The 22,270-nt window shown below is 58.3% G+C and overlaps 1 protein-coding gene across 1 annotated transcript; it reads left to right on the plus strand.

The window, feature by feature from the left end:
• The first annotated feature begins 751 nt into the window (after nt 1-751).
• Nucleotides 752-20,820, plus strand: MDFI (MyoD family inhibitor). The gene is made up of 5 exons (XM_062013877.1): nt 752-821; nt 2,268-2,337; nt 15,937-16,142; nt 19,955-20,209; nt 20,564-20,820. The coding sequence occupies exons 1-5, from the start codon at nt 752-754 to the stop codon at nt 20,818-20,820; spliced, it is 858 nt and encodes a 285-aa protein (XP_061869861.1).
• Nucleotides 20,821-22,270: the final 1,450 nt, after the last annotated feature.

Genomic DNA, 22,270 nt, shown 5'->3' on the forward strand with positions numbered 1-22,270 from the left:
CCAATCCCAACACCCCCAGGTATCACCCTCAAGGAGCTGAACCTCAGTCGGGGAAACTGAGGCAGGCAGAGGGAGGCAGAAGCTTTCTCCAGGATGCACAAAAGCACCTTCTTCACTCCCCTGCTTGGGCTCTGAGCAGGCAGCTTGGGGCACCCACCCGAGGGGCTGGAGCAGAGCTGGGTAGTGGGAGCTCCATGCACTGATCCCCCACCTCACCTCACCAGGGGTCATTTTTTGGGGTGGGGGAACCCACCACTGAGCCGAAAGCGCAGTTAGAACCGAGCAAATTCACGGCTGGCCCTGGGAGCCAAGCAACCTCTGCCTGCCCTGTGCCTCTCCCCTCCCCGGCTCTGCTCCATCCCCCAAAAGAAACTTTTCCTCCCCCTCCTCCCTCCCTCCCTCCCTCCCGTCCGTCCGTCCGTCCGTCCGTCCGTCCGTGCGTCCCTCCCCGCGCAGCGCGGCGGCAGCGGGCCGTTGTTTGTCTGTCCTCGCAGACTTTTGCTGCGTTTTGCAGCTGTTTTTTGAAGCGAGAAGAAAGAAAACACAAGTCTCCAAAGCCCCAAAGCCCAGCCCGCGGCCCCGAGCGGCTCGTTCCCGGGCGGCGGGGCCGGGGATGCGCGGCGGGGGCGGGCGCGGGGCCGGGCCGAGGCGCGGCGGCCGCGGGGCCTCAGGTGAGCGCTGAGCCCGCACGCTGCCCGCAGCCCCCCGACCCCTGCCCCGCGGCTCCCCGAGCCCTGCCCGCCCCTCTCCGATGTCCCAGCACAGCGACCACCGGCCGAGCCGCCCGGAGCCCCGCCGAGCCGAGCCGGCCCCGCAGACAGGTACGGGGGGAGTGGGGGGTGGTTTGCGGGGTTCACGCGTGGGGATTGGGGGTGGTAGGGCTGAGGGGAGCTGGGTGTAGGGTCGCGGGGTGTATGGCCCCGGGGGGAGTTGCTGGAGACGATGCGTGTGCGGGGAGTGGGGGGTGTGTGTGTGGGGGGGGGTGTGCGTGGCTCGGGGGGCTGCGGGTGGAGGGGGCTCGTGGTGTGTGAGAGCGGCTCCGGGGGGCTGGGGCGGGGGGGGGTGCGGGGATTGGGGTACGCGGCTGGGGGGGCTGGGGGTGCGGTTGGGGGGGTCTGGGAGTTGCGTGGATGGGGGTACGCGGCTGGGGGCTGGGGGTTGCGTGGATGGGGGTGCGCGGCTGAGGAGGGGATTGGGGGGTTGCGTGGATGGGGGTACGGGACTGGGAGGCTGGGGGTGCGGTTGAGGGGGGCCGGGGGTTGCGTGGATGGGGGCACGCGGCTGGGGGCTGGGGGGTTGCGTGGATGGGGGTGCGCGGCTGAGCGGGGCTGGCGGTGCGGTTAAGGGGGGCTGGGAGTTGCGTGGATGGGGGTACGCGGCTGAGCGGGGATTGGGGGGTTGCGTGGATGGGGGTACGCGGCTGGGGGGCTGGGGGTGCGGTTGAGGGGGGCTGGGAGTTGCGTGGATGGGGGCACGCGGCTGAGAGGAGATGGGGGTGCGGTTGAGGGGGGCTGGGGGTTGCATGGATTGGGGTGCGCGGCTGAGCGGGGATTGGGGGGTTGCGTGGATGGGGGTGCCCGGCTGGGGGGGTGGGGGGTTGCGTGGATGGGGTTATGCGGCTGGGGGGGACTGGGGGGCTGCGTGGATGGGGGTGCGCTGCTGAGCGGGGCTGGGGGTGCGGTTAAGGGGGGCTGGGAGTTGCGTGGATGGGGGTACGCGGCTGGGGGGCTGGGGGGTTGCGTGGATGGGGGTGCGCTGCTGAGCGGGGCTGGGGGTGCGGTTAAGGGGGGCTGGGAGTTGCGTGGATGGGGGTGCGCTGCTGAGCGGGGCTGGGGGTGCGGTTAAGGGGGGCTGGGAGTTGCGTGGATGGGGTTATGCGGCTGGGGGGGACTGGGGGGCTGCGTGGATGGGGATGCGCTGCTGAGCGGGGCTGGGGGTGCGGTTGAGGAGGGCTGGGTGTTGCGTGGATGGGGGTACGCGGCTGGGGGGCTGGGGGGTTGCGTGGATGGGGGTGCGCGGCTGAGCGGGGCTGGGGGTGCGGTTGAGGGGGGCTGGGTGTTGCGTGGATGGGGGTACGCGGCTGAGGAGGGGGCTGGAGGGTGCGTGTAAGCGCAGCTCCGGGGTCCTGCGGGTGAGGACGGTGCGTGGACGGGGAGTACGCAGCCGGAGGGAGTCGAGGGGGTGCGTGGCAGTGTGTGTACACCGTTGCAGGGGGTGTGCCTGAGTGAGGCCCGAGTGTGTGCGTGCCAGCGCATCCCTGTGCGCAGCCCAGCGCGTGTTTGTGCCCCGGCCCGTGTGCGTGTCCGTGTGCGTGTCCGTGTGCGTGTCCCTGGCGCGGTGCGAGCACAGCAGATGCAGACAGGCCCGGGGGGAGTTACAGCACAAACTTTGCAGTAGTTTCTGTAACCCGGCCAAGCTCACGGGGCAGGCGGGGCGCGGGGCCAGCGCAAAGGGTTAAACAACAACCCCCCGGGGGAGGAGTGTAAAGAGGCCGGGGAGGGGGGGGGCTGCTCTGCAGCTCCAGGGGATGGGATGGGACGGGGCTGGGAGGGCCCCTTCCCCATCCCATCTCACATGGGATGGACGCAACGAGGCAGGATCGGATGGAAAGGTTTTGGGAACCCTCCCGTTTTGCACGGGGCAGAGCTGAGCCCCTCCGGGGGTCCCGGCGCCGTGCTGGCTCTGCCCGGGACCCGGCGCTGCTGTCCCGCTGTGCTGGGTCGGCTCCTGCCAAGCTTCACGTGCTGAAACCGCATTAAAAGTCCTGATGTGAGAGGAAAAAAACTGCCAGGGCAGGAAGCTGATGGTGAGAGGTGAAACACACCGTGGTGTGTGCTCTCAGACCAGACACAAAAGGGGCCAAATCCACCCCGGGACCAAGCCCCCCACGTGCTCCCAAAGCGGCTGCCCCTCAGGGCTGAGCACCAGGATGTACAGAAACTGAGCTTAGCACAGCTGGATCTCTCTCCCCTTGTTGGCTTTGGCTTGGAGCATGGCTGGGCCCAAATCTTGGAGAATACATCCTCTTGTTCTCTTCCCCCTGCTTTTCCAGCTGGATGCTGCAGGCTCTGCTTCCCGGCTGGGCTCCTGTGCTGCTCAGTGCTGCAGCCGTGTCCCAGGGCTCAGGCAGCCTCAGGGGCCGTGTGGAGCCCATTGCTCTGCATTTCCTTCTGTTCCTTTTCCTCTCCAGGTGGGAAATGGTGAACTGCTAACACACAGACCTAGTGCAGAAAAGCTTTTGCATGGGAGCTTGCCACCTGGCCTGGGTTAGGAGCTGGGTTAGGAACTTGCCACCTAGCCTGGGTTAGGAGCTGGGTTAGGAACTTGCCACCTAGCCTGGGTTAGGAGCTGGGTTAGGAACTTGCCACCTAGCCTGGGTTAGGAGCTGGGTTAGGAACTTGCCACCTGGCCTGAGTTAGGAGCTGGGTTAGGAACTTGCCACCTAGCCTGGGTTAGGAGCTGGGTTAGGAACTTGCCACCTGGCCTGAGTTAGGAGCTGGGTTAGGAACTTGCCACCTAGCCTGGATTAGGAGCTGGGTTAGGAACTTGCTACCTGGCCTGGGTTAGGAGCTGAGTTAGGAACTTGCCACCTGGCCTGGGTTAGGAGCTGGGTTAGGAACTTGCCACCTAGCCTGAGTTAGGAGCTGGGTTAGGAACTTGCCACCTGGCCTGAGTTAGGAGCTGGGTTAGGAACTTGCCACCTAGCCTGGGTTAGGAGCTGGGTTAGGAACTTGCCACCTGGCCTGGGTTAGGAGCTGGGTTAGGAACTTGCCACCTAGCCTGGGTTAGGAGCTGGGTTAGGAACTTGCCACCTGGCCTGAGTTAGGAGCTGGGTTAGGAACTTGCCACCTAGCCTGGGTTAGGAGCTGGGTTAGGAACTTGCCACCTGGCCTGAGTTAGGAGCTGGGTTAGGAACTTGCCACCTAGCCTGGGTTAGGAGCTGGGTTAGGAACTTGCCACCTAGCCTGGGTTAGGAGCTGGGTTAGGAACTTGCCATCTGGCCTGAGTTAGGAGCTGGGTTAGGAACTTGCCACCTGGCCTGAGTTAGGAGCTGGGTTAGGAACTTGCCACCTAGCCTGGGTTAGGAGCTGGGTTAGGAACTTGCCACCTGGCCTGGGTTAGGAGCTGGGTTAGGAACTTGCCACCTGGCCTGAGTTAGTAGCTGGGTTAGGAACTTGCCACCTGGCCTGAGTTAGGAGCTGGGTTAGGAACTTGCCACCTGGCCTGGGTTAGGAGCTGGGTTAGGAACTTGCCACCTAGCCTGGGTTAGGAGCTGGGTTAGGAACTTGCTACCTGGCCTGGGTTAGGAGCTGAGTTAGGAACTTGCCACCTAGCCTGAGTTAGGAGCTGGGTTAGGAACTTGCCACCTAGCCTGGGTTAAGAGCTGTGTGCCAGCTCCTATGAGATCATAAAAGTAGTTTAGAAATCAGGTAAATGCATTGAGGGAAGTGGCCTTGAGGATTTTCTGCCTTGCCAGGCACTGGCTGCACAGGAGCAGTGTGTAAGCAGAGCATGGTTCAGACTCTCAGTGCCCTGAGCAGGAGCTGGGGGTCTGGCCCAGGTGTGTGGGGTCTGAGCAGTCCTGAGTGCTTGATGTGATGTGCCCATGGGAAAAGGATGTCGCCTCCATCCCAAACCAGCCCCTAACCCACTCTCCCTTTCTCCAGCTCCTCCCAGGAGGGAGCCTGGACTCAGGCCACACAAACTCGAGGCAGAGCTGGACCAAATTTGCCTCCTTTAGACCCACCTTTTGCATCATGCATCATGAGAGGGATTAAGGGGGTCTCCAGAACACCATTGACTTCCATCTGCCCAGGCTTCAGGGGTCAGATTTGATGCTGAGAGAATATACCTGCCCTGTCTCAGAGAGCAGCTTTCCTGTTGCATGCCTTGAGCTCTGAATTCTTCCTTGCATGACTTCTTGCTTGCTTATTTGGGGCCTTTTTGTTTTCTGATGAGCAATGAATGGACAGGGTCTGGGTTGTCTTTCATGCCTGTTTGGCCTCGTGACGTGTCAGTGCAGAGCCATGATGGCTTGGGCAGTGTCCAGAGGCTCTGTCACGCAACGTGGAGCCTGGGAATTTGTGCTCAACCTCCCTTTCTGATGCTTGGCAAACCAAACCAGTGACTTTGGTAACACAGCCCATGAAAGCAATGGGGAAACTGGGGTGCTGGAGTGGTTTGGCTCAAAATGAGCGTGTTGTGGGCAGAGTCAGGTTGGCATCACAGTGCTTGGTCCTATTTCCCAGCCTGAGACGAAGCCCATTTCCCAGAGTTTGTCCCTTGGCATGTCTGGAGGTGGGGCCAGTGCCATCCTCAGCCTCCTCCTGCCCAGGAGGGATGGGCATGTTGTGAAGCAAACCCTTGAAATAGCCACCAATAGGTAGTTTGCAGAGGAGCCTCAGAGAGAAGAGGCCATTGTCTGCCTGTGTGGAGTACTGGGGTGTAATAATTTTGGTGAGGAATTAACAGAAAACAGGAGAAAACAGAAAGTATGGCTGATGAGGTTCTGTTTGGGCTTCCTCCTCAGGGAGGATGAGGAGGGGGCACAGGGACAGCGAGGACAGGGGGAAACAAACCCATGGAAGAAGGCTTGAAGTAAATCTATCTCCAGCAGAAACATCTTTCCCTTGGGTTTGACTTTGCTCACTCCCAGCTCCCTCCTGTCCCATGTGCTGTGTGGGGCCAGCACCACATCCCCCCTCCACGTCCCCCCTCGTGTCTGTGTCCCAGCTCAGCCTCAGGCGCCGGCTGCTCAGTGGCTCTTTGCTTGGAACAGAGCAGGGACAGGACACACACACACACACAAACACACACAAACACACACACACACATTCTTTTTTCCCTTTAATTCTTTCTGCCTGTTCCCAATTTGCTCAGAGGTGTAAACAGGAGGCAGAAAGCTGTTGTGTTCATACAGCCCCAGCAACACAACACAACAGGGCAGCGACTGGCTCTGCCCTGCTCACCCAAAATCCTGCCTGCACAAGGGTGCTGCCACTTTTACCCTGGGCTCCTGATGCTCTGAGCACTGTGGGGCTGTGGCCAGGGGAGACTGGGCAGCCATCAGTGCCACCATCACTGGGGTACCCATCCCTGGGACTCCCTTCTGCCTTGTGTGGGGGGCAGGAACAAAGGCAAAAAGCTTCTCGGATGGTAAGATAAAAGGGTCTTTGCATCTCTCAGCACTGATTTAAATGCAACTGGTTCCAGATTTGCATGCAGACATCCTCTAAGTGCAAAGAAGCCAAAGAAAACCCCCAGAAGTAACCAACAATTATATTTCTTACCCCAGACAGAGACTTTTGTGCACCAACAGACTCATTTGTTTGCCTTTCCGACCTTCTCAGCTCCTCATGACAATGCTTCATTTCTTTCTTTGCTTTGAACAAGTAGAAAACTCTCACCACCACCCTCCCCTCCCCAAAAAAAGAGACAGATTTCTGTCTTTTTTCAAGTGTCTCTGGTTTGGAGGAAAACAAAGCCAGGCCCTTCAGGGCTGTGCTGCTTGTGTCCCGCTCCAGCTCCAGCTCCTGATTGAATTTCCTTGGAAAGCGCCTGCTCGAGTCTTATTAGTTGCAGAAACCTAAAGTGTCCTCTGGGCATTTGCTGCAGTTAGCCTGATTTTTTTCCCAGAGCTCTGCCTCTGCTTGAGCCCTGTCCTGTGCAGCCTCCTGTGGGATGGGCACCGGGAGCCTCGGTGCCTTTGCAGGGTGCTGAGCTCGTGCTGTGCTGATGGGGATGAGCAGCAGGGATGGGGAAATGGGAATTTTTTTCCCCTCCCTGAATCCCAATCTTCAGTTTTTTCCCACTACAACCACATGCACACATGCTTTTGCCCATCTCTGGCCTTTGGCAGCCCCCCTTGGTGTTTGACTTGAGGGGAAGGTCCCCTCCTTGTTCTGGTCTCACGTCACTGGTGCATCCCCAGCTCTGTGACAGGGCACATCAGGGAGCAGTAGCTTTGGGAAGCACTTTCCCCAGTGTTTCATCTCTTGGGGTGCTCTGTGGGTGCACAGGACGGTCCCAGCACCAGCTCCTTGCCCCACTGTGGGTAGCTGTGCCCAGGGCAGGATGGTGCTCACCCGGTTGCGCTGCTTTCGGTGCCAGGGCTGTGCCTTTGCATCGCCAGGGAGCAGGTCAGCTGCTTGTCTCCAGGAGCAATTACTCACTCCACCCAATGGCTTCATCTCTGGCCAGCCTGGCTGCCTTCCTGCCCCCTGACCTCAGCAGAAGGGTTTGTTTTCACCTCGCCCCAGGCCCCTTTGGGCCATGCTGCAGCTCCTCTGAAGCTGCTCTGGGGTCTGTGCTTAGGAGAAGCCCCAACTCAGTGTGCATGCACTGGGCTACAGAAGGGCTACAAAGGTGATGAGGGGACTGGAACATCTCTGTGAGGAGGAAAGGCTGTGAGCCCTGGGGCTGGTCATGCTGGAGAAGGCTGAGGGGGGAACTCAACACTCACAAGTACCTAAAGGGTGGGTGTCAGGAGGATGGGGCCATGTCTTTTTCTGTGGTGTCCAGGGCCAGGACAAGGGCTGATGGACACCAGCTGGAACACAAACAGTGCCACTTCAACACAAGGAGCAAGTCCTTTGGTGCTGAGGTGAGGGAGCCCTGGCCCAGGCTGCCCAGGGAGGGTGTGGAGGCTCCTTCTCAGGAGGTTTCCAACCCCACCTGGACACGTTCCTGTGCCCCCTGAGCCAGGGGAACCTGCTTTAGCAGGGGCTGGGCTGGATGAGCTCTAGAGATCCCTCCCAACCCCCACCATTCTATGATTCTGTGATGCCAAGTGTTGGGTTCCATTGCAATAAGATGTTGCTGTGTGCAAATCCCTTTGATGTGCCTCAGTTTCCCCACCTTGGCTGAGCAGGGAGAACATTCTGTTTCACAGCACCTTAGAGCTGTGACTGTGCTCATATAAAACTCCTGGAGATTGGGTGATGTGTGAGGGGCACTGCCTTAAAACTAAGTGCTGGCTGGATCTCAGGATGAAAGGTTCTGCATAAGTGCAAATTATTATTCTTGTTACTAATGATGTCCACCAGCTCACATGTATCTGCTCTTCAATTAAGTTTTTAGAAGGACTCTTAGTAGGTTGGATAGACACAAATTTTCCCTGGCAGAACCTGTGCTGCTCTGACCCTGTAAGGTTACACAATTACTGCACTGGTGTGGTCCTTAATTAAAGTCTCCATAATTTTTCCCAGCTCAGTGGTGTGGCTCCTTACTCTGTAATTCCCAGAATCTGCCTGGATCTGACAGGCATCATTTTATCTGCTGTCCAGGCTTTGAGGAAAATTGTTCCTCCTTAAGGACACCTGGGATGTTGCAGGATCACCTTCTGTGGAATGAGGGTTTTCATACAATCCCAGTATGGTGGGTGCTGGAAGGGCCCTGCAGAGCTCATCCAGCCCCTGCTAAAGCAGGTTCCCCTGGCTCAGGGGGCACAGGAACGTGTCCAGGTGGGGTTGGAAACCTCCTGAGAAGGAGCCTCCACACCCTCCCTGGGCAGCCTGGGCCAGGGCTCCCTCACCTCAGCACCAAAGGACTTGCTCCTCCTGTGCCAGGGGCACTGTTTGTGTCCCAGCTGATGCCCGTCAGCCCTTGTCCTGGCACTGCAGAGAAAAGAGTGTTTCTCCATCCTCCTGACATCCATCCTTTAGGCACTTAAAAGTGTTCATAAGGTCCCCCCTCAGCCTTCTCTTCTCCAGGCTGAACAGCCCCAGGTCCCACAGCCTTTCCTCACAAGGAAGATGCTCCATCCCCTCAGCATCTTGGTGTCCCTGCACTGGCCTCTCTCCAGCAGTTCCCTGTCCCTCTGCAGCTGGGGAGCCCAGAACTGGCCCCAGGACTCCAGATGAGGCCTCAGCAGCTATGGCAGAGCAGAGGGGGAGCAGAACCTCCCTGGCCCTGTGCCCACACTCTCTTGCTGCCCCCAGGCTGCCATTGGCCTTGCCCACGAGCCCACGTTGCTGCTCATGGGCAGTTTATTCTCAGCCAGCACTGCCAGGTCTCTCTCCTGGAGCTGCTCTCCAGCAGGTCACCCCCAGCCTGTGCTGGTGCAGGGGGTTGTTCTCCCCAGCTGCAGGACTCTGCCCTTGCCCTCGTTGAACCTCCTGACATCCCTCTGGCCAGCCTGGCAGGTTAGCCAGCACTGGGGTGCTCCCAAAAGCCAATGAAAGTTGACTCAACCCTGGGTTGAGCCTTTGGCCCTTTGCCTTTCCCCATCATTTTCCTCCACCTCTTGGCCCTGTGGTATGTTGGGAATGTTACCTGTTGCTCTTTGATTTAGGCAGAGCTCAGGCTTGATGCTGGGAGATGGGCTGGCCTGGTCCTGCTGGGTCTGCTTTATGTCCTGGGGCAGGTTGGGTTGTCCCTTGTCTCCAGTTTAGGCTTAGGGATTGCTTCTTCCCTTACACCTGCAGCTACAGTCCCCAATGCTGCCTTAATAGCTAGGTCTTAAATGCCTTATTCCTGTATAAGGACCAGTTCCTCACCCTTGCTGCAGTGACAGAGGTGCACGATTCTCACAGGGATTTGATTGCTCCTTGAGGTTCATCCCCACCAGCCCCATGTCCTTGTTGTCAGGTGAAAGCAACTCTTCCATCAGGTTTGCTTTGTGCCTCCTTTGCAGGACCTGATTAGGTCAACAAGGACCTTTTGGTGTTTGTAGGGACACCTGTGCCCCAAACCCAGCCCAGCCCAGCCCAGCATTGGGGTTTTCTCACTGGAGGAGCTTTCAGCCAAGGTTGAGCACTCAACATGGATGGATAGATGCTGCTCCTGGCCTGTCTGGCCAGCCCAAAATTCCTCTCTTCCTACCCACCCAATGGCTATAAATAACAAATAATAACATCTCCCAGGCTGGCAGGCTATTTGGGGGTTTTGTGGCTTTGTTTTGCGTGTTGGTTTGGGGTTTTTTTGTGCATTTAGGAAGTAACTTTTCATAGAAACCCATCTCTTTTTTTTTTGGACCAGATTCTTCATTGTCCTACAATCAAACTGTTTATCCACAGCACTGCCCAGGTGAGCAGAGACACACTGGGACAAACCCTTTCTGAGAGGGAAAGCAAAGCAAAAGCTGGGCTGGATGTGTCCCAGGCGTGCTCAGGAGCTTTGGGCATTTCTCCACCTTCCCCTCTCACCCTCCTTTTCCTCTGCACATCACAGAATCTGCAAATGCTGTAGTGCATTAATTTCAGACTGAATGTAAATAAGCCATTTGGATTTTTCCCAGTTGAGCAAACTTTCAGACCAGAGTTTTACGTTCCTCTCCTCCAGCCTGGCTCGTGGGATTGGAAGGGATTTGCTTCAGTGCCGTCTCTTCTGCACTTGAAACCACTTAATCAAGCTCTGAAATATCCCTTTGAATAGGTCAGACAGGCACCTGATTGGGCCAGGCAGCATGTGCAGGAAAAACCAAGAGAGATTACAAGCTGGTTTTATCTGCATGAAGCAGATTAGAAAGCTCCCAAACTAAATATTGCTGCGAGGTAGCGTGTTGTTCATGGCAGAGCCCTCGCTAGACTGGCTGGCTGTGTCTCCAGACAACATTATCTCTTCCCTGACCAGCCATTCCTGAGGGATTAAAAGCAGAGAGGAGGGATGGGAGGCTCTCCTGGGCATCTCCATGGAGTTACATTTAGATGCTCTTCAGGTCCAGAAGAGCTCAGACATGGAGCCAGACGTGTCGAGACCCTTCTCGCTCCCTTTTGCAATGAGTTGACACCACCTAAATCCAGACAGGCTGCCTGCTGAAGAGCTGGGATTTGTTCCTGAGCTCACCAGTCCAAACCTGTCTTTAGCTGCTGTGTGTTGGAGGCATTTTTCTCTCCTGTGCTGCCTGTTGCTGGCATGCAGCCATGTGCAGGGTGATGGGTACGTGTCAGGCTGGTGAGGTGTCCATCCACCTCCTCCTGCTGGATTTCACCCTCTTGAGCCAAAAACACTTGGGGCAGATAAATCAGAGATCCCCAGCAGATCATCTGATGCATTGTGACAGCTCAGGGAAGCTGAGCAGGAGCCATGAGACAACCTGGGTGGGTTTAACCCAGAAGCATGACTCTAGCTTTGCATCTTCCCACATCCTCAGTTCCTTCCCAGGTCCCTGTGAGCTGTGTGATGCTGTGGTGCAGCTCTTGTTTGTGCTGCTGGAGAAGTTCTGCCTTGTGAAGCTCTGCCCTGTCCTGCTGTGGCCAAATGCTCTCACCAACTGCTGACACATACTGCTGATTCCTTCTGTTTGTCCAGTGCTTCAGGGGTGGCTTTGCTCAGTCCTGCAAGCTCATCAGGAATGAAGCACACCCTCCCACCCAAAGCACAGATACTTCTGTTCCCCTCAGCAGAACAACTGGTGGTTGTCTCAGAAGCTCCTGCAGACAGTGATGATGCAAAGAAGGGAGGCTTTGTCTGTGTTTGCCTTTACAGGAGTATTCTCAGCTAAAGCCAACAGAACCTTGCAGCTTCTCCTCCCCTCCCTCCTCCTTTTCTCACCTCTGCAATCCTCAGTGGGCTTTGCAGCTCACTGCTTGTCTTGAGGCTTTTGCACTGGGTGGATTTGGACTTTGTCAGTGGGGAGAATAGGGCAGAAATCCTGCCCCATGTGCACCTCGTGGGCTTGGCAACCAGGAGGCAAAGAAAGTCATTCCACATCTATCAGCTTCCCTGATCTTTTGTACCTTGCAGCAGTGCTGTGATTTATTGAAGCCTGGCCTGTTATTTTTAAATGCTTTCTCTTATCTCTCATTCTCAAAAGCAAAGCACATGAGTTGCTCTCCCTGTGTTGCATTACCAAGCTTCTGGTGTAGAATTTGGGAGTGGGGACCTGGACTCTGCTCCCAGGCTGTTCCTCTGGCGAGTGATGAGTGTTTGTCCTGGCCAGGTGCAGCCAGGGAAGGGGATGGGTGACCCATCCTGAGGGCTGGCTCTGCTTAGGGCTTGGGCTGTGTTTTGTCTGGGCTTGTGGTTGGTTTTGAACCTGACTGGTTGAAGTCAAGCTCAGTCTTGTTCTGGTGACAGCAGGGTGTTAGCAAGGGAGGGGAGAAGGCAGTCCCTGCCCTGGTGACAGGGAGAGGAGGCCCCAGGGGTACTGCATCCAGTTCTGGGCTCCCCAGCTGCAGAGGGACAGGGAACTGCTGGAGAGAGGCCAGTGCAGGGCCAGCAAGATGCTGAGGAGATGGAGCATCTTCCTTGTGAGGAAAGGCTGTGGGACCTGGGGCTGTTCAGTCTGGAGAAGGCTGAGGGGGTCACATCAACACTTACAAATACCCAAGGGGCTGGTGTTCAGAGGATGAGGCCAGTCTTTTTTATGTAGCACCCAGTGCCAGGACAAGGGCTGATAGAACATCAGGCAGTGCCACTGGCACAGGAGGAGCAAGTCCTTTGGTGCTGAGGTGAGGGAGCCCTGGCCCAGGCTGCCCAGGGAGGGTGTGGAGGCTCCTTCTCAGGAGGTTTCCAGCCCCACCTGGACACGTTCCTGTGCCCCCTGAGCCAGGGGAAGCTGCTTTAGCAGGGGCTGGAGCATCTCTGCAGGGCCCTTCCAATCCCCACCATGCTGGGGTTCTCTATGGGTTGGACGGTGCTTGGGAAGCTCCCAGATCCAGCAAACTGTGGGGCAGGAGGCTGTGGGGTTTATGCTGAGCCCACACATGTCTGGCTGCCCCTACACTCAGGCTGTGACCAGGAGGGCAGACACATCCCTTGCTCATCTCCTCCCAGGGGTTGCCATGCACTTGGGGGTCAGCATCCCCTTCCCACTCCCCCCTGCCCTGCAGCAGCAGGGAACTGAGGCTGGATAAGGCAGGGAAGGACCAGCTTACCCACATTTCTTTCCTGTCTTATTTTTGTCTTCTCTTCTGGCCACCTTGTTCCAGTGGGAGTTAATTTAATTGCCATCTTCCTCCCTGTGTGGCTGTGGTTGTGTGTGAGACCTCTTGTTGTGCAGGGTAATTATGTGTGTGAAGTGGACATGGCAGAAACGAGCCTTGGCTCAGCACCCGCTGGTACTCACCATCCTGAGGGCTCAGCAACTCTTTCTCACAGAGCTCAGGCTCTAAACAAACCTTCCTTGTGCTCAGCCCCTCAGGAATGAGCACAGAGGGAGTGAGGGATGTGCTGAGGGCAGCCCTGGCAGAGGCAGGGATCAGCTGGAGCTTGTGCCAGCTCTTGTGCTCCAGCACCTGATGGTCCCAGCTCTTTTCCCCCTGTATAAGCTGTGATTGGAGTGCTGACCTTGGGGGTGAGGGCAGGGAATCTGTAATGGAGCTTCTCTGAGCAACCCAAAGTCTTGGCTATTGATTCTTAAGCCCTGAGCACACTCTGGGCATCTCATAGCAGGAACTGGAGCAGCTCCCTGCCTATGCTGGTGGTTGGCAGCTCAGATCCCTTCCCAGGGACCTTGTGGGAGCTGCACCCTCCATGCTCTGCACCACTTACCTCTGACTCAGGGCTTCATCCAGAGCCATCAGGTGTTTCATGTCTGATGTTAACAGGCTTTAGATCAGGTGCTGACTTAATGCTGCAAGGCCTGACTCAGGTCAGTCCAGGTTGGGACATGACAGAGGACTCAGATGCAGCAATGTGTGATTATTATTCACCTCTATACCACACCTATGCACAAACATCTTTGGGTAGATGACAGCCTCCTCACCTTCCCCTTCTCCTTCCCCTTCTCCCTCTCCTCCTCCCTCTCCTCTCCTCTCCTCTCCTCTCCTCTCCTCTCCTCTCCTCTCCTCTCCTCTCCTCTCCTCTCCTCTCCCTTGCACTGGGCATTCCCAGGTCTTGAGAATGAGTTTTCTCCTTTCTGAGGCTCACATGCCCCCACTCTGCTTGGGATTTGGAACCAATCTTGCCTTGGTTAAGCCCCCAGATCTCCTTGTCTGTGAGAGGGATGAGCTTTCCTTCCCAGCAACCCCCCTGTTGCAGGAGCTCTGATCCCCTGGGCTGGATCAGCATCCAGGGGAGGGCAGAGAGGATGGTTGCATGTAGAATCTGAGGTGGGTGGATGGGCATGTGGGTTGTGCAAGGCTGGTTCCAGCCCCTCTGCAGCATGTCCACACTCTTGCCCACCCTTGGCTGTGGATGGGACCCTCCTCCTCCCATGTAGGGCCTCTTGTTACAGTCCTTATAATTACACATATGAGATCTGCCTGCCTCCCTCCCCAGCTCCTGCTTGTAGGACCTCTTGTTATATTGAGTCTGATGAAGTGTCCAAGGTCTCTCTCCCCCTCCACCACCCTCCCTTGCCTGCCTGTGTGTAGGACCTCTTGTTATAGCCAGGGAAATTATGGGTGTTTGGTCTCCCTCCCTTTGCCCAAGCTATAATTTAGTTTTATATAAAGTGTGCTCCAGCCCCTGTTGTGCAATCTTCTGCTATTCTGGGTGCTGGGGAGAGGGATGGGGCAGTGAGGAGGGGGCTGAGGGTGAGGGGAGGGGAGTATGGCATTGCACTGATCATCCTGCAGCCCCCCAGACACCCCTCCATGGGAGGCAGCCAGCCCCCAGCTCACAGTGCTGGCTCTGCCAGAGGTGGTTTTGGCTTCTCCTCACTGGCTTTCTGCAGGGGGGATGTGGCATTAGGGTTTATCCCCATGGGGAATCTCTTGTTTCAGCTTTCACTTGCCCCATCAAGGGGGTCCTGGGGGGAGCTGCTCCTGTCCCAGAGCACATGGGAAGATGAGGGGAGGTGGCAGTCAGCTCCTGCAGGGAAGACAGTGGCTCTTTCATGGGAAGTGGGGGAAGAAAAATCCAACTTGGCCTGCTGAGTGTAACCAGATCCCCTGGCTTTTAGAGCAGGAATGTGGGACCTCGGGCGCTGGCGTTGCAGTGGGGTGAGCAGCTGCTGTGATGGCAGCCCCAGTGTGCATCCCCAGCCCAGGATCTCTTGCAGCACCCCAGCTCTTCCCCCCACTCTGTACTCTGGCTTGCAAAAGCAACAGGGGCAGCTGGGTTTGGTTCATCACAGTCCCAAAGCACTGACCAGTGCTGTTATGGAACCACAGGATGGTTTTGGTTGTTGAAGCCCCTGAAGCTGCTGCAGTGCCAGCCCTGCCCTCACCCTGCCCAGCCCAGCACTGACCCCTGGCCCTCAGCACCTCAGCTCCAGGGCTTTGGGATCCCTCCAGGGCTGGGCACTCCCCCAGCTCCCTGGGCAGCCTGGCACAGGGGCTCACACCCCTCTCAGGGAAACAGTTCTGCCTCGGCTCCAACCTCAACCTCCCCTGGGGCAAATTGATGCCATTTCCTCCCATCCTGTCATTCACTGCTTGGGAGAAGAGACTGACCCCTCACCTCAACCTCCAGCCACAGCCTCCTGTCAGGGAGTGTCAGAGAGTGCTGCTGGCTGCCCTCAGCCTCCTCTTCTCCAGCCTCAACACCCCCATTCCCTCAGCCCCTCCCCAGCCCCTTGTGCTCCAGCCCCTTCCCCAGCTCTGTGCCCGGCTCTGGCCACGCTGCAGCCCCTCAGTGTCCCTGTGGCAGTGAGTGAGGGGCCCAGCACTGACACAGCCCTGGAGCTGCAGCCTCCCCAGGGCCCAGCACAGGGGACAATCCCTGCCCTGCTCCTGCTGCCACCCCAGTGCTGAGCCCAGCCAGGATGCCCTTTGCTTCTTGCCCCCCTGGGCACGCTGCTGGCTCCTGTTCAGCCCCTGGCACCAGCCCCCCCAGGCCCTTTCCCTCCAGCAGCTTTCCAGCCCCTCTGCCCCAGCCTGTGACACTCCCTGGGGTTGTTGTGGCCCAAGTGCAGGTCCCAGCCCTTGGCCTTGTTAAACCTCACCCCATTGCCCTCAGCCCATGGCTCCAGCCTGCCCAGGGCCCTCTGCAGCCCCATCCTGCCCTCAAGGACATGAGGCTCAGCGTGGGCAGTGGCTGGGGCTGTGCTGCAGGTTGCTGGGGTTTGGGTGAGTGGGGTCTGTGCCCACAGCACCTTTGGGTGCTCAGCTCCAACCCCATTTCTCTTGCAGAGGCGGGTGAGGCCTCGCAGCCCTCGCCAAGGCAGACGCCAGCGGCAGCATCGGCAGAGGCGCGGCCGCTCGCCCGGCCCGTGGCCACGAGGCAGGAGAAGCCCCTGGGAGACGAGGAGTGCAGGAAAGTCGTGACCAAGAGCCCTCGGGCCGAGCTCACAGGTGCTCCTGAAGCTGTGACATGTGAGTGTTTGCCTCCTGTGCCGTGTGTTGGTGAGCTCAGTCGTGTTCCAAACCCATCAAGGGTGGGTGTGAGGAGGCTGGAGCCAGGCTGTGCTCAGGGATGGCCAATGACAGGACAAGGGGCAACGGGCACAAGCTGCAACAGAAGAGGTTCCAGAGACACAGCAGGAGGAATTTGTTCCCTGTTGAGGTGAGGGAGCACTGGCAGGGGCTGCCCAGAGGGGCTGTGGAGGCTCCTTCTCTGGAGACATCCCAACCCCATCTGGATGAGTCCCTGTGTGCCCTGCTCTGGGTGGTGCTGCCCTGGCAGGGGGGTTGCACTGAATGAGCTTTGGAGCTCCCTTCCAGCCCTTCAGACTGTGTTTCTCTCCTCTTTGACACATGTGGCTCCCAACACCTCTGGGTGCTGGTCTTTGGGCTGCTGCTGTCTGAGCAGGAGCAGGGCTCATTGAAAAGGAGGGCAGCTGTGGTGAGAAGCGACTCCTCCTCTCGCTGCTCTTCCCCACATCAAAGCAAAAGGCTTTAACTGAGTGTGAGTCATGGGGAGCCAGGGAAAGTGAAGGGCGGGATCCAGCAGCAGCGATGCCTCTGGCTGCCCTGTCCTTGGGACTGGCTGTGGGGGAGGAGGGGGAGCTCTTGGTTGTGTTGGGGTCCTGTTTGGATGCCAAGAGGGGAAAAGGGATCAGCCTCTGGGAGAAGGAGCCAGCTGCTGAGTGAAGCATCCCCCAAAGCCACAGCGAGAGCATCTGGCAGAACGGGCTCCGTGCTCACAGCCATGAGAGTGGAGCAAAGGGAGATGCTTCCCATTGGGACAGCTCTTGCCTTGGAGTGTCTGGGGCAAGGATGAGGCTGGTGCAAAGCCTGAAGGAGCAGAGGAGGGGATGGGCTGTCTGAAGTGAAGTTTGGCCGAACCAAGCAGCACCTCCCCATTTCTGCTGCCACAGACCCGCCGGTCCCCACGCTGTGAGAACAACCAGGGTGGGGAAGGAGCAGAGGTGGGGGGCTGAGGTGCCTGTGTTCCATTTCCCATTACAAGGGTAGGAGAGCAGAGCTGGGAGACGGGGGCCAGACTCTCCTGGAGTCACTCTGGCCAGCCTTTCCCTGGCCCCCAGCCTGGAGCTGAGGGTTTTGCTCCCGGGCTGCCCCTGCACACACAGCCGTTCCCCTTTTGTTGGATGTGAACGGTGCAGCTTTCCCTTCCAAGGGGCCTGAAGTGGATGAATGCTTCCCAACGGGGAGAGGGAGGGTGGGAAAGAGGCTACAAACTTTGAAGTACAGACAGGGGGAGGTGGGAAGGGGAGGGGACAGCAAAATCCAGGCACTCCTGCCGGTGTACGTGGAGCGAGGAGAGCGCACGTTTCCCCAAGCAGAGCTCGAGCCCTTGCAAAGCATCTGGGAGCTGGGCTGGCTGCCCACAGACATTCTGCAGCTCTGAGTCACGCTGCAGGCTGCTGCACCCTGCATGGCTCAGCCCCACACAGCCCCCTCCCCAGCCCAGCCACCCCACTGGCCCTGAGGCTGGGAGGAATGTGGCCACCCACACCTGGGCTTGTCTGGGTGCTGGGTGCAGGGAACCCCACCTCTCCTTCCCCTCTTCTCCCTTGGAAATGAGGTTCAACTCCCTGCAGAGCATCATCTGCAGCATCCCTGGCTGTGCACCCCTCCTCACCCCAGTGCATCCCACTGCTGCTGTTCTAAAGGGGTCACATGGGGGGCAAATGATCCCTTTCAGCAGTACGTGGGGAGCACAGACTCTCCCAGAGGAGGCTGATGGTGGCATTTTTGTGCCAGTGGTGCCAGGCTCAGCTCTGCAGGGGCTGCCACAGCTCTTAAATAAGTCACTCTCTGGCAGTTTAGGAACAGTCAAAGTGGGGATGGTGGGTTTGGGGCTCTGGGTGTTGAGTTTCAGACAAGAGCAGCAGACTCTGCTGAGGTGCCCATGGCCATGAGGTCACTGGGCATCTGCACTCGAGGCCTGGGGACACTTCTGTGGGGGCACCTGAGCTGAGCCATGGAGCATCTCAGGGGTGAAACACAAAGTGAACAGCCAGGAGGTTTTTGGGTCATTGAAGAGCCAAGGGTGCTTCCCCCAAAGCCCTGATTTCCCACCCAGGATATGGGGGAGGCTGTAGGTGGGTTGATTCCCCCCTACTCCTACCCTGACACCCACATTATGAGGGAATTCTCCACTTCTCCACCTAAACCTCAGGTGGAAGGCATCTTTCAGAAGAGTTTTGGGCTCCTGTGAGTTGAAGGCTCTCCTGAATAGAAAGGGAAGCTCTTTTTGCTGACTGAGAGGGGTGATTGCTGGCTGCCTTTGCCACTCGCTGGAGCCGGAGTGTGATTTTGATTTACAAACAGTTTAATCTGAGGAATGTGTCTGAGGATGCCAAAGCCAGTGTGTTGTATGTTGCTGCAAACCCCTGGAGAAACCCAGTGCTCAAAGCTGTCCACAGCTGCTGCCTGGGTGTCTGTGGGCTCAGCCCCTGCCCACCATGGGGCACCGAGGTTGCCCACCAGCTCGAGGGCACGGCAGAAGGGTGTGTGGGAAGCTGACACCCCAGGAGCTGGTTTGTTTTGAGGAGGGGGTCACACACACACATCCCATTTTATCCAAGACCTGTTTTCCATTTCTCCTTTCTGCCCTTCTCCCACTTCTCCTGCCTCCAGCCCTTCTTCCCACTCAGCCCTGGTTCTTTTCAGTTCCCTTCCCAGCGTGTTTCAAAGCCTCAGCGAGCACCGGTTCAACCTTCCTCCATGCTCAGCTCAGCTTGGTCTGGGTCCATCCACCTGTGGGTTATTTTTTCACCTCCCTCTCTTCTATTTTCACCACTGAGAGGGGCTGTCTGTGCCTTCTCCACCCCATGGGTCCCCTGAGCCCCACGGCCTCAGCACAGAAAGCAGCTCCTGTTCCCCTGCAGTGCGGCCGGAGGTGCCTTTGCCCTCGAGCCTCTTGCCTGAATCATCCCTTGTTTACTGCCACAGGAGAGAAAAAAATCAAAGTTTGGCACCATCAGGCAGGATTTTATTTGTGGCTTCCATTGGTGTTGCTGGGGGGGTGGGTGGTTGACCTCCCCCCTCCCTTGTGCTGGGCTCCCAATCCTCTCCCCCACCGCAGAGAGACGGCAGCATCCCGAGGGCTGCAGCAAGGCACAGACACAGCAGATACAGTTATTTTCCTCCTCCTGCACAGAAGTTCAGCCAGAGGCTGAGGAGACCTTTAATTAAGTGGCCAGTTCAGGCAGTCTGGGGGAGATGAGCAACTCAGCTCTCCGGTAACACTTCACCTCCCCTGGCTCTATGGAGGATGATGGAGGTGGCCACGAGCCCCGTCTGGCAGCATCGTGCCCAAGGCTCGTGGGACAGTGGCTTGGCACAGGGATGGCTCTTGGCTGGAAGCAACCACAGGCTCTTCTCTTTCCCCTCAGCCTTGTCTCACCTTGCTTCCATGCCCACTCTGCTCAGCCTCAGTGGCTTCATCTCTCCCACATGGGCTGGCAGCATCAGGACCCCAGGACGCCTCCTCCTGCAGGTCCTCTGCTGACTTTTGGCAGCTGCAGCACAACCTTCACAACAAGTCTTTTATTTCTTGCTCTTTTTTCATCCCTTCCTCTCTCTGGAACCTCTTGCCTCCTTCCCTCCACCATCTCTTCTTCTGCATCTCCTTTTCCATCTCCATCCTCTTAGACCCTGCATCTGTCAGCATCATTTCTTCCCACTCACAAAACTACCTCATCTCTGGCTGGGCACCAGGTTCCCATGTGGAGAACTTCAGGAAGGGGGTTAATGTGCTGGTTTTTTCCCCTCCCCAGGCCAGCCCCAGGTACGAGCAGCCCCACAGACCCCCAGCTCCTGCACTCACCTGCTGCAGAACGGTGCTGGGCGAGGGCCAGACCCTGGCAGTGCCAACGGGGACGCAGGGAACGGGATCTTCCGTCCCCTGCCCAGCACCCAGAAACCTCACCGAAAGCTGCAGTCACACCACTCCATCAACAGCCAGAGCAGCAAGAAGAGCAAGGGCAGCTCCAAGTCAGCCTCTTCCCACATCCCTATTGAGGCACAAGAAGGTACTGGCTCTCCTGGAGGGTCATTCTCCAGCCCTTGGGGTCTGTGGTGTATCATCCTTCCAGCCCACCGGGATCCCAGACCTGGGCTCCCCTCCTGGCAGCCTGCTGCAGGGTGGGTGCTGAGCGGGGTCATCTCATGCCCCTTAAAGATGATCTATCTTGAGGTCTGGGCATGTCCCAGGCAGCTGGGCACATCCCTGGGTGCTGGGGGTGATGCCTGGCTCCCAGCCCCTCCCATTAGTTCCTGAGGGAGGATTTCCACCCTCGTGGGGCTGAGCATCCATCCGCCGGTGCCGTCTCACCCAGCCAGACTCCTTTTTCCCCTCCCCACTCTCTGGCTGTATTCCTCCACAGACTGCTGTGTCCATTGCATCCTCTCCTGCCTCTTCTGTGAGTTCCTGACCCTTTGCAACATCGTGCTGGACTGTGCCACCTGTGGCTCCTGCACCTCTGAGGACTCCTGCATCTGCTGCTGCTGCTGCAACTCGGGCGAGTGCGCGGACTGCGACCTGCCCTGCGACATGGACTGTGGCATCATCGACGCCTGTTGCGAGTCAGCCGACTGCCTGGAGATCTGCATGGAGTGCTGTGGGCTCTGCTTCTCCTCCTGAGGGGCTGCACTTGCTGGGAGGGGCACCAGGAGTGGGTCCCTGCCCAGCTCACTCGCAGCAGCCGAGGCTCCAGCCGGGGTGAAACGCCCGGAGACGGAGCCTGGTGAAGGAGGAGAGTGAAACCCTCCCCTGTTGCAAACGTCCTTCTGGGAGCTGGTGAGCCAGGCTGGGATCCTGCCTGGGGAAGGGTGAATCTGTAGGGCTGGGGGATCTCTGGGGACATCCTGTCACGCTCTACCTCTGCCCCACAGTGGGACTGTTCGCTGAGGATCGCGGGAGCCTTCTGCCACCTGAGCCGAGAGCAGGAGCACCCACCCCACACACTGCAGAGCCCACGGGGTGCCATCCCAGCCCCTCAGCCTTGGGCACAGCCCCAGGACAGTGCTTCCATTTACACACAGCACCCTTGCTGCCCAGGAGCCCTCCAAGGGTGCAGCACAGAGCCTTATTCCCCCCCGGGGAGCCCCGTGGGCACCGGAGCCTTTAGCCAGGCTGTGGGGTCACATCCTGCCAGCCCCATCCCCTTCTTGGTGCTGAGCTCTGCAGCCAAGTGCAATACACAGCCTGCTCCCCTCACTCTTTCTCTGGCCAGGGAGAAGCTTTTCCTTCTCCAGGGCTGGGAAGAGCCCAGAGCTGTGCCAAACCCCCTGCCCTGTGTGTGCTGGGAGGGTGGCAAATGACCCTCAGCTGTTGTTGGGCTGAGGCAGCCCAGGGACAGGGCTTGGAGCTGGGTGATGGTGGAATCCCCACCAAAAATTGAAGGGCTGGGGGGATGGGCAGGGGGTGTCACAGTATTTTATCGTCCCTTTCATTTGTTACTGTAAATAAAGGTCTGTCTTCATTTCTGAGCACCAGCTGCCCCATCCCATCCTCCTTAGGGCACTCCCAGGCTGCTCCCAGCCACAGCAGCCCCTGACCCCAGCCCTGCACCCCATCCTGCTCCCAGCTGCAGGCACAGGGTGCTGCTTTAGCCCTGGGGACATGGGACAGCCCAGTGCCAGCCTCAGGGTGCTCCTGCTCTGGTCCTTGTGCTGGGAGGGGAAATGTGAGAGGACTGTCCAGGGAACAGGTTGAGGTCCCTGTGTGCCACAGCCTGGCACCAGCTCCCTGCCCTGCAGCCATGGGACAGACCCTGGCCCTGTTGCAGCCTTGTCCCCTGCTCCTCCTGGGGCTCTGCCCTGCAGCAGAACCCACAATGCTCTGCCCCAGAGCCATGGCTTCCCTCAGAGAGCACAGAAATGACACAAACCCTGGGCTGTGGGACTGGTATGGGCACCCCCTGCTCAAGGGTTGGTGTGAGGATGGAGGAGCTGGCAGCCCTCTGAATTTGGGTGGTCTGGGCATTCCTACTGCCACCCACTGCCCCTCAGCCCTGCTGTGGGACCACCAACCATGCTGGGGAGGGCCCAAAGCCCCCCTGCCCCCTAAAGTCCCCCTGCCTTGGGGGGGG

Source organism: Colius striatus, chromosome 22, assembly GCF_028858725.1.
Source record: "Colius striatus isolate bColStr4 chromosome 22, bColStr4.1.hap1, whole genome shotgun sequence".
NCBI lineage: Eukaryota > Metazoa > Chordata > Aves > Coliiformes > Coliidae > Colius > Colius striatus.

What these genes read in the sequence shown, in the direction of transcription:
- MDFI (XM_062013877.1), top strand. Translation starts at nt 752, where the DNA reads ATGTCCCAGCACAGCGACCACCGGCCGAGCCGCCCGGAGCCCCGCCGA. An exon ending in CGAGCCGGCCCCGCAGACAG is followed by an intron (nt 822 to 2,267) that starts GTACGGGGGGAG and finishes CCCTGTGCGCAG; the next exon opens with CCCAGCGCGTGTTTGTGCCC. An exon ending in CCCTATTGAGGCACAAGAAG is followed by an intron (nt 20,210 to 20,563) that starts GTACTGGCTCTC and finishes ATTCCTCCACAG; the next exon opens with ACTGCTGTGTCCATTGCATC.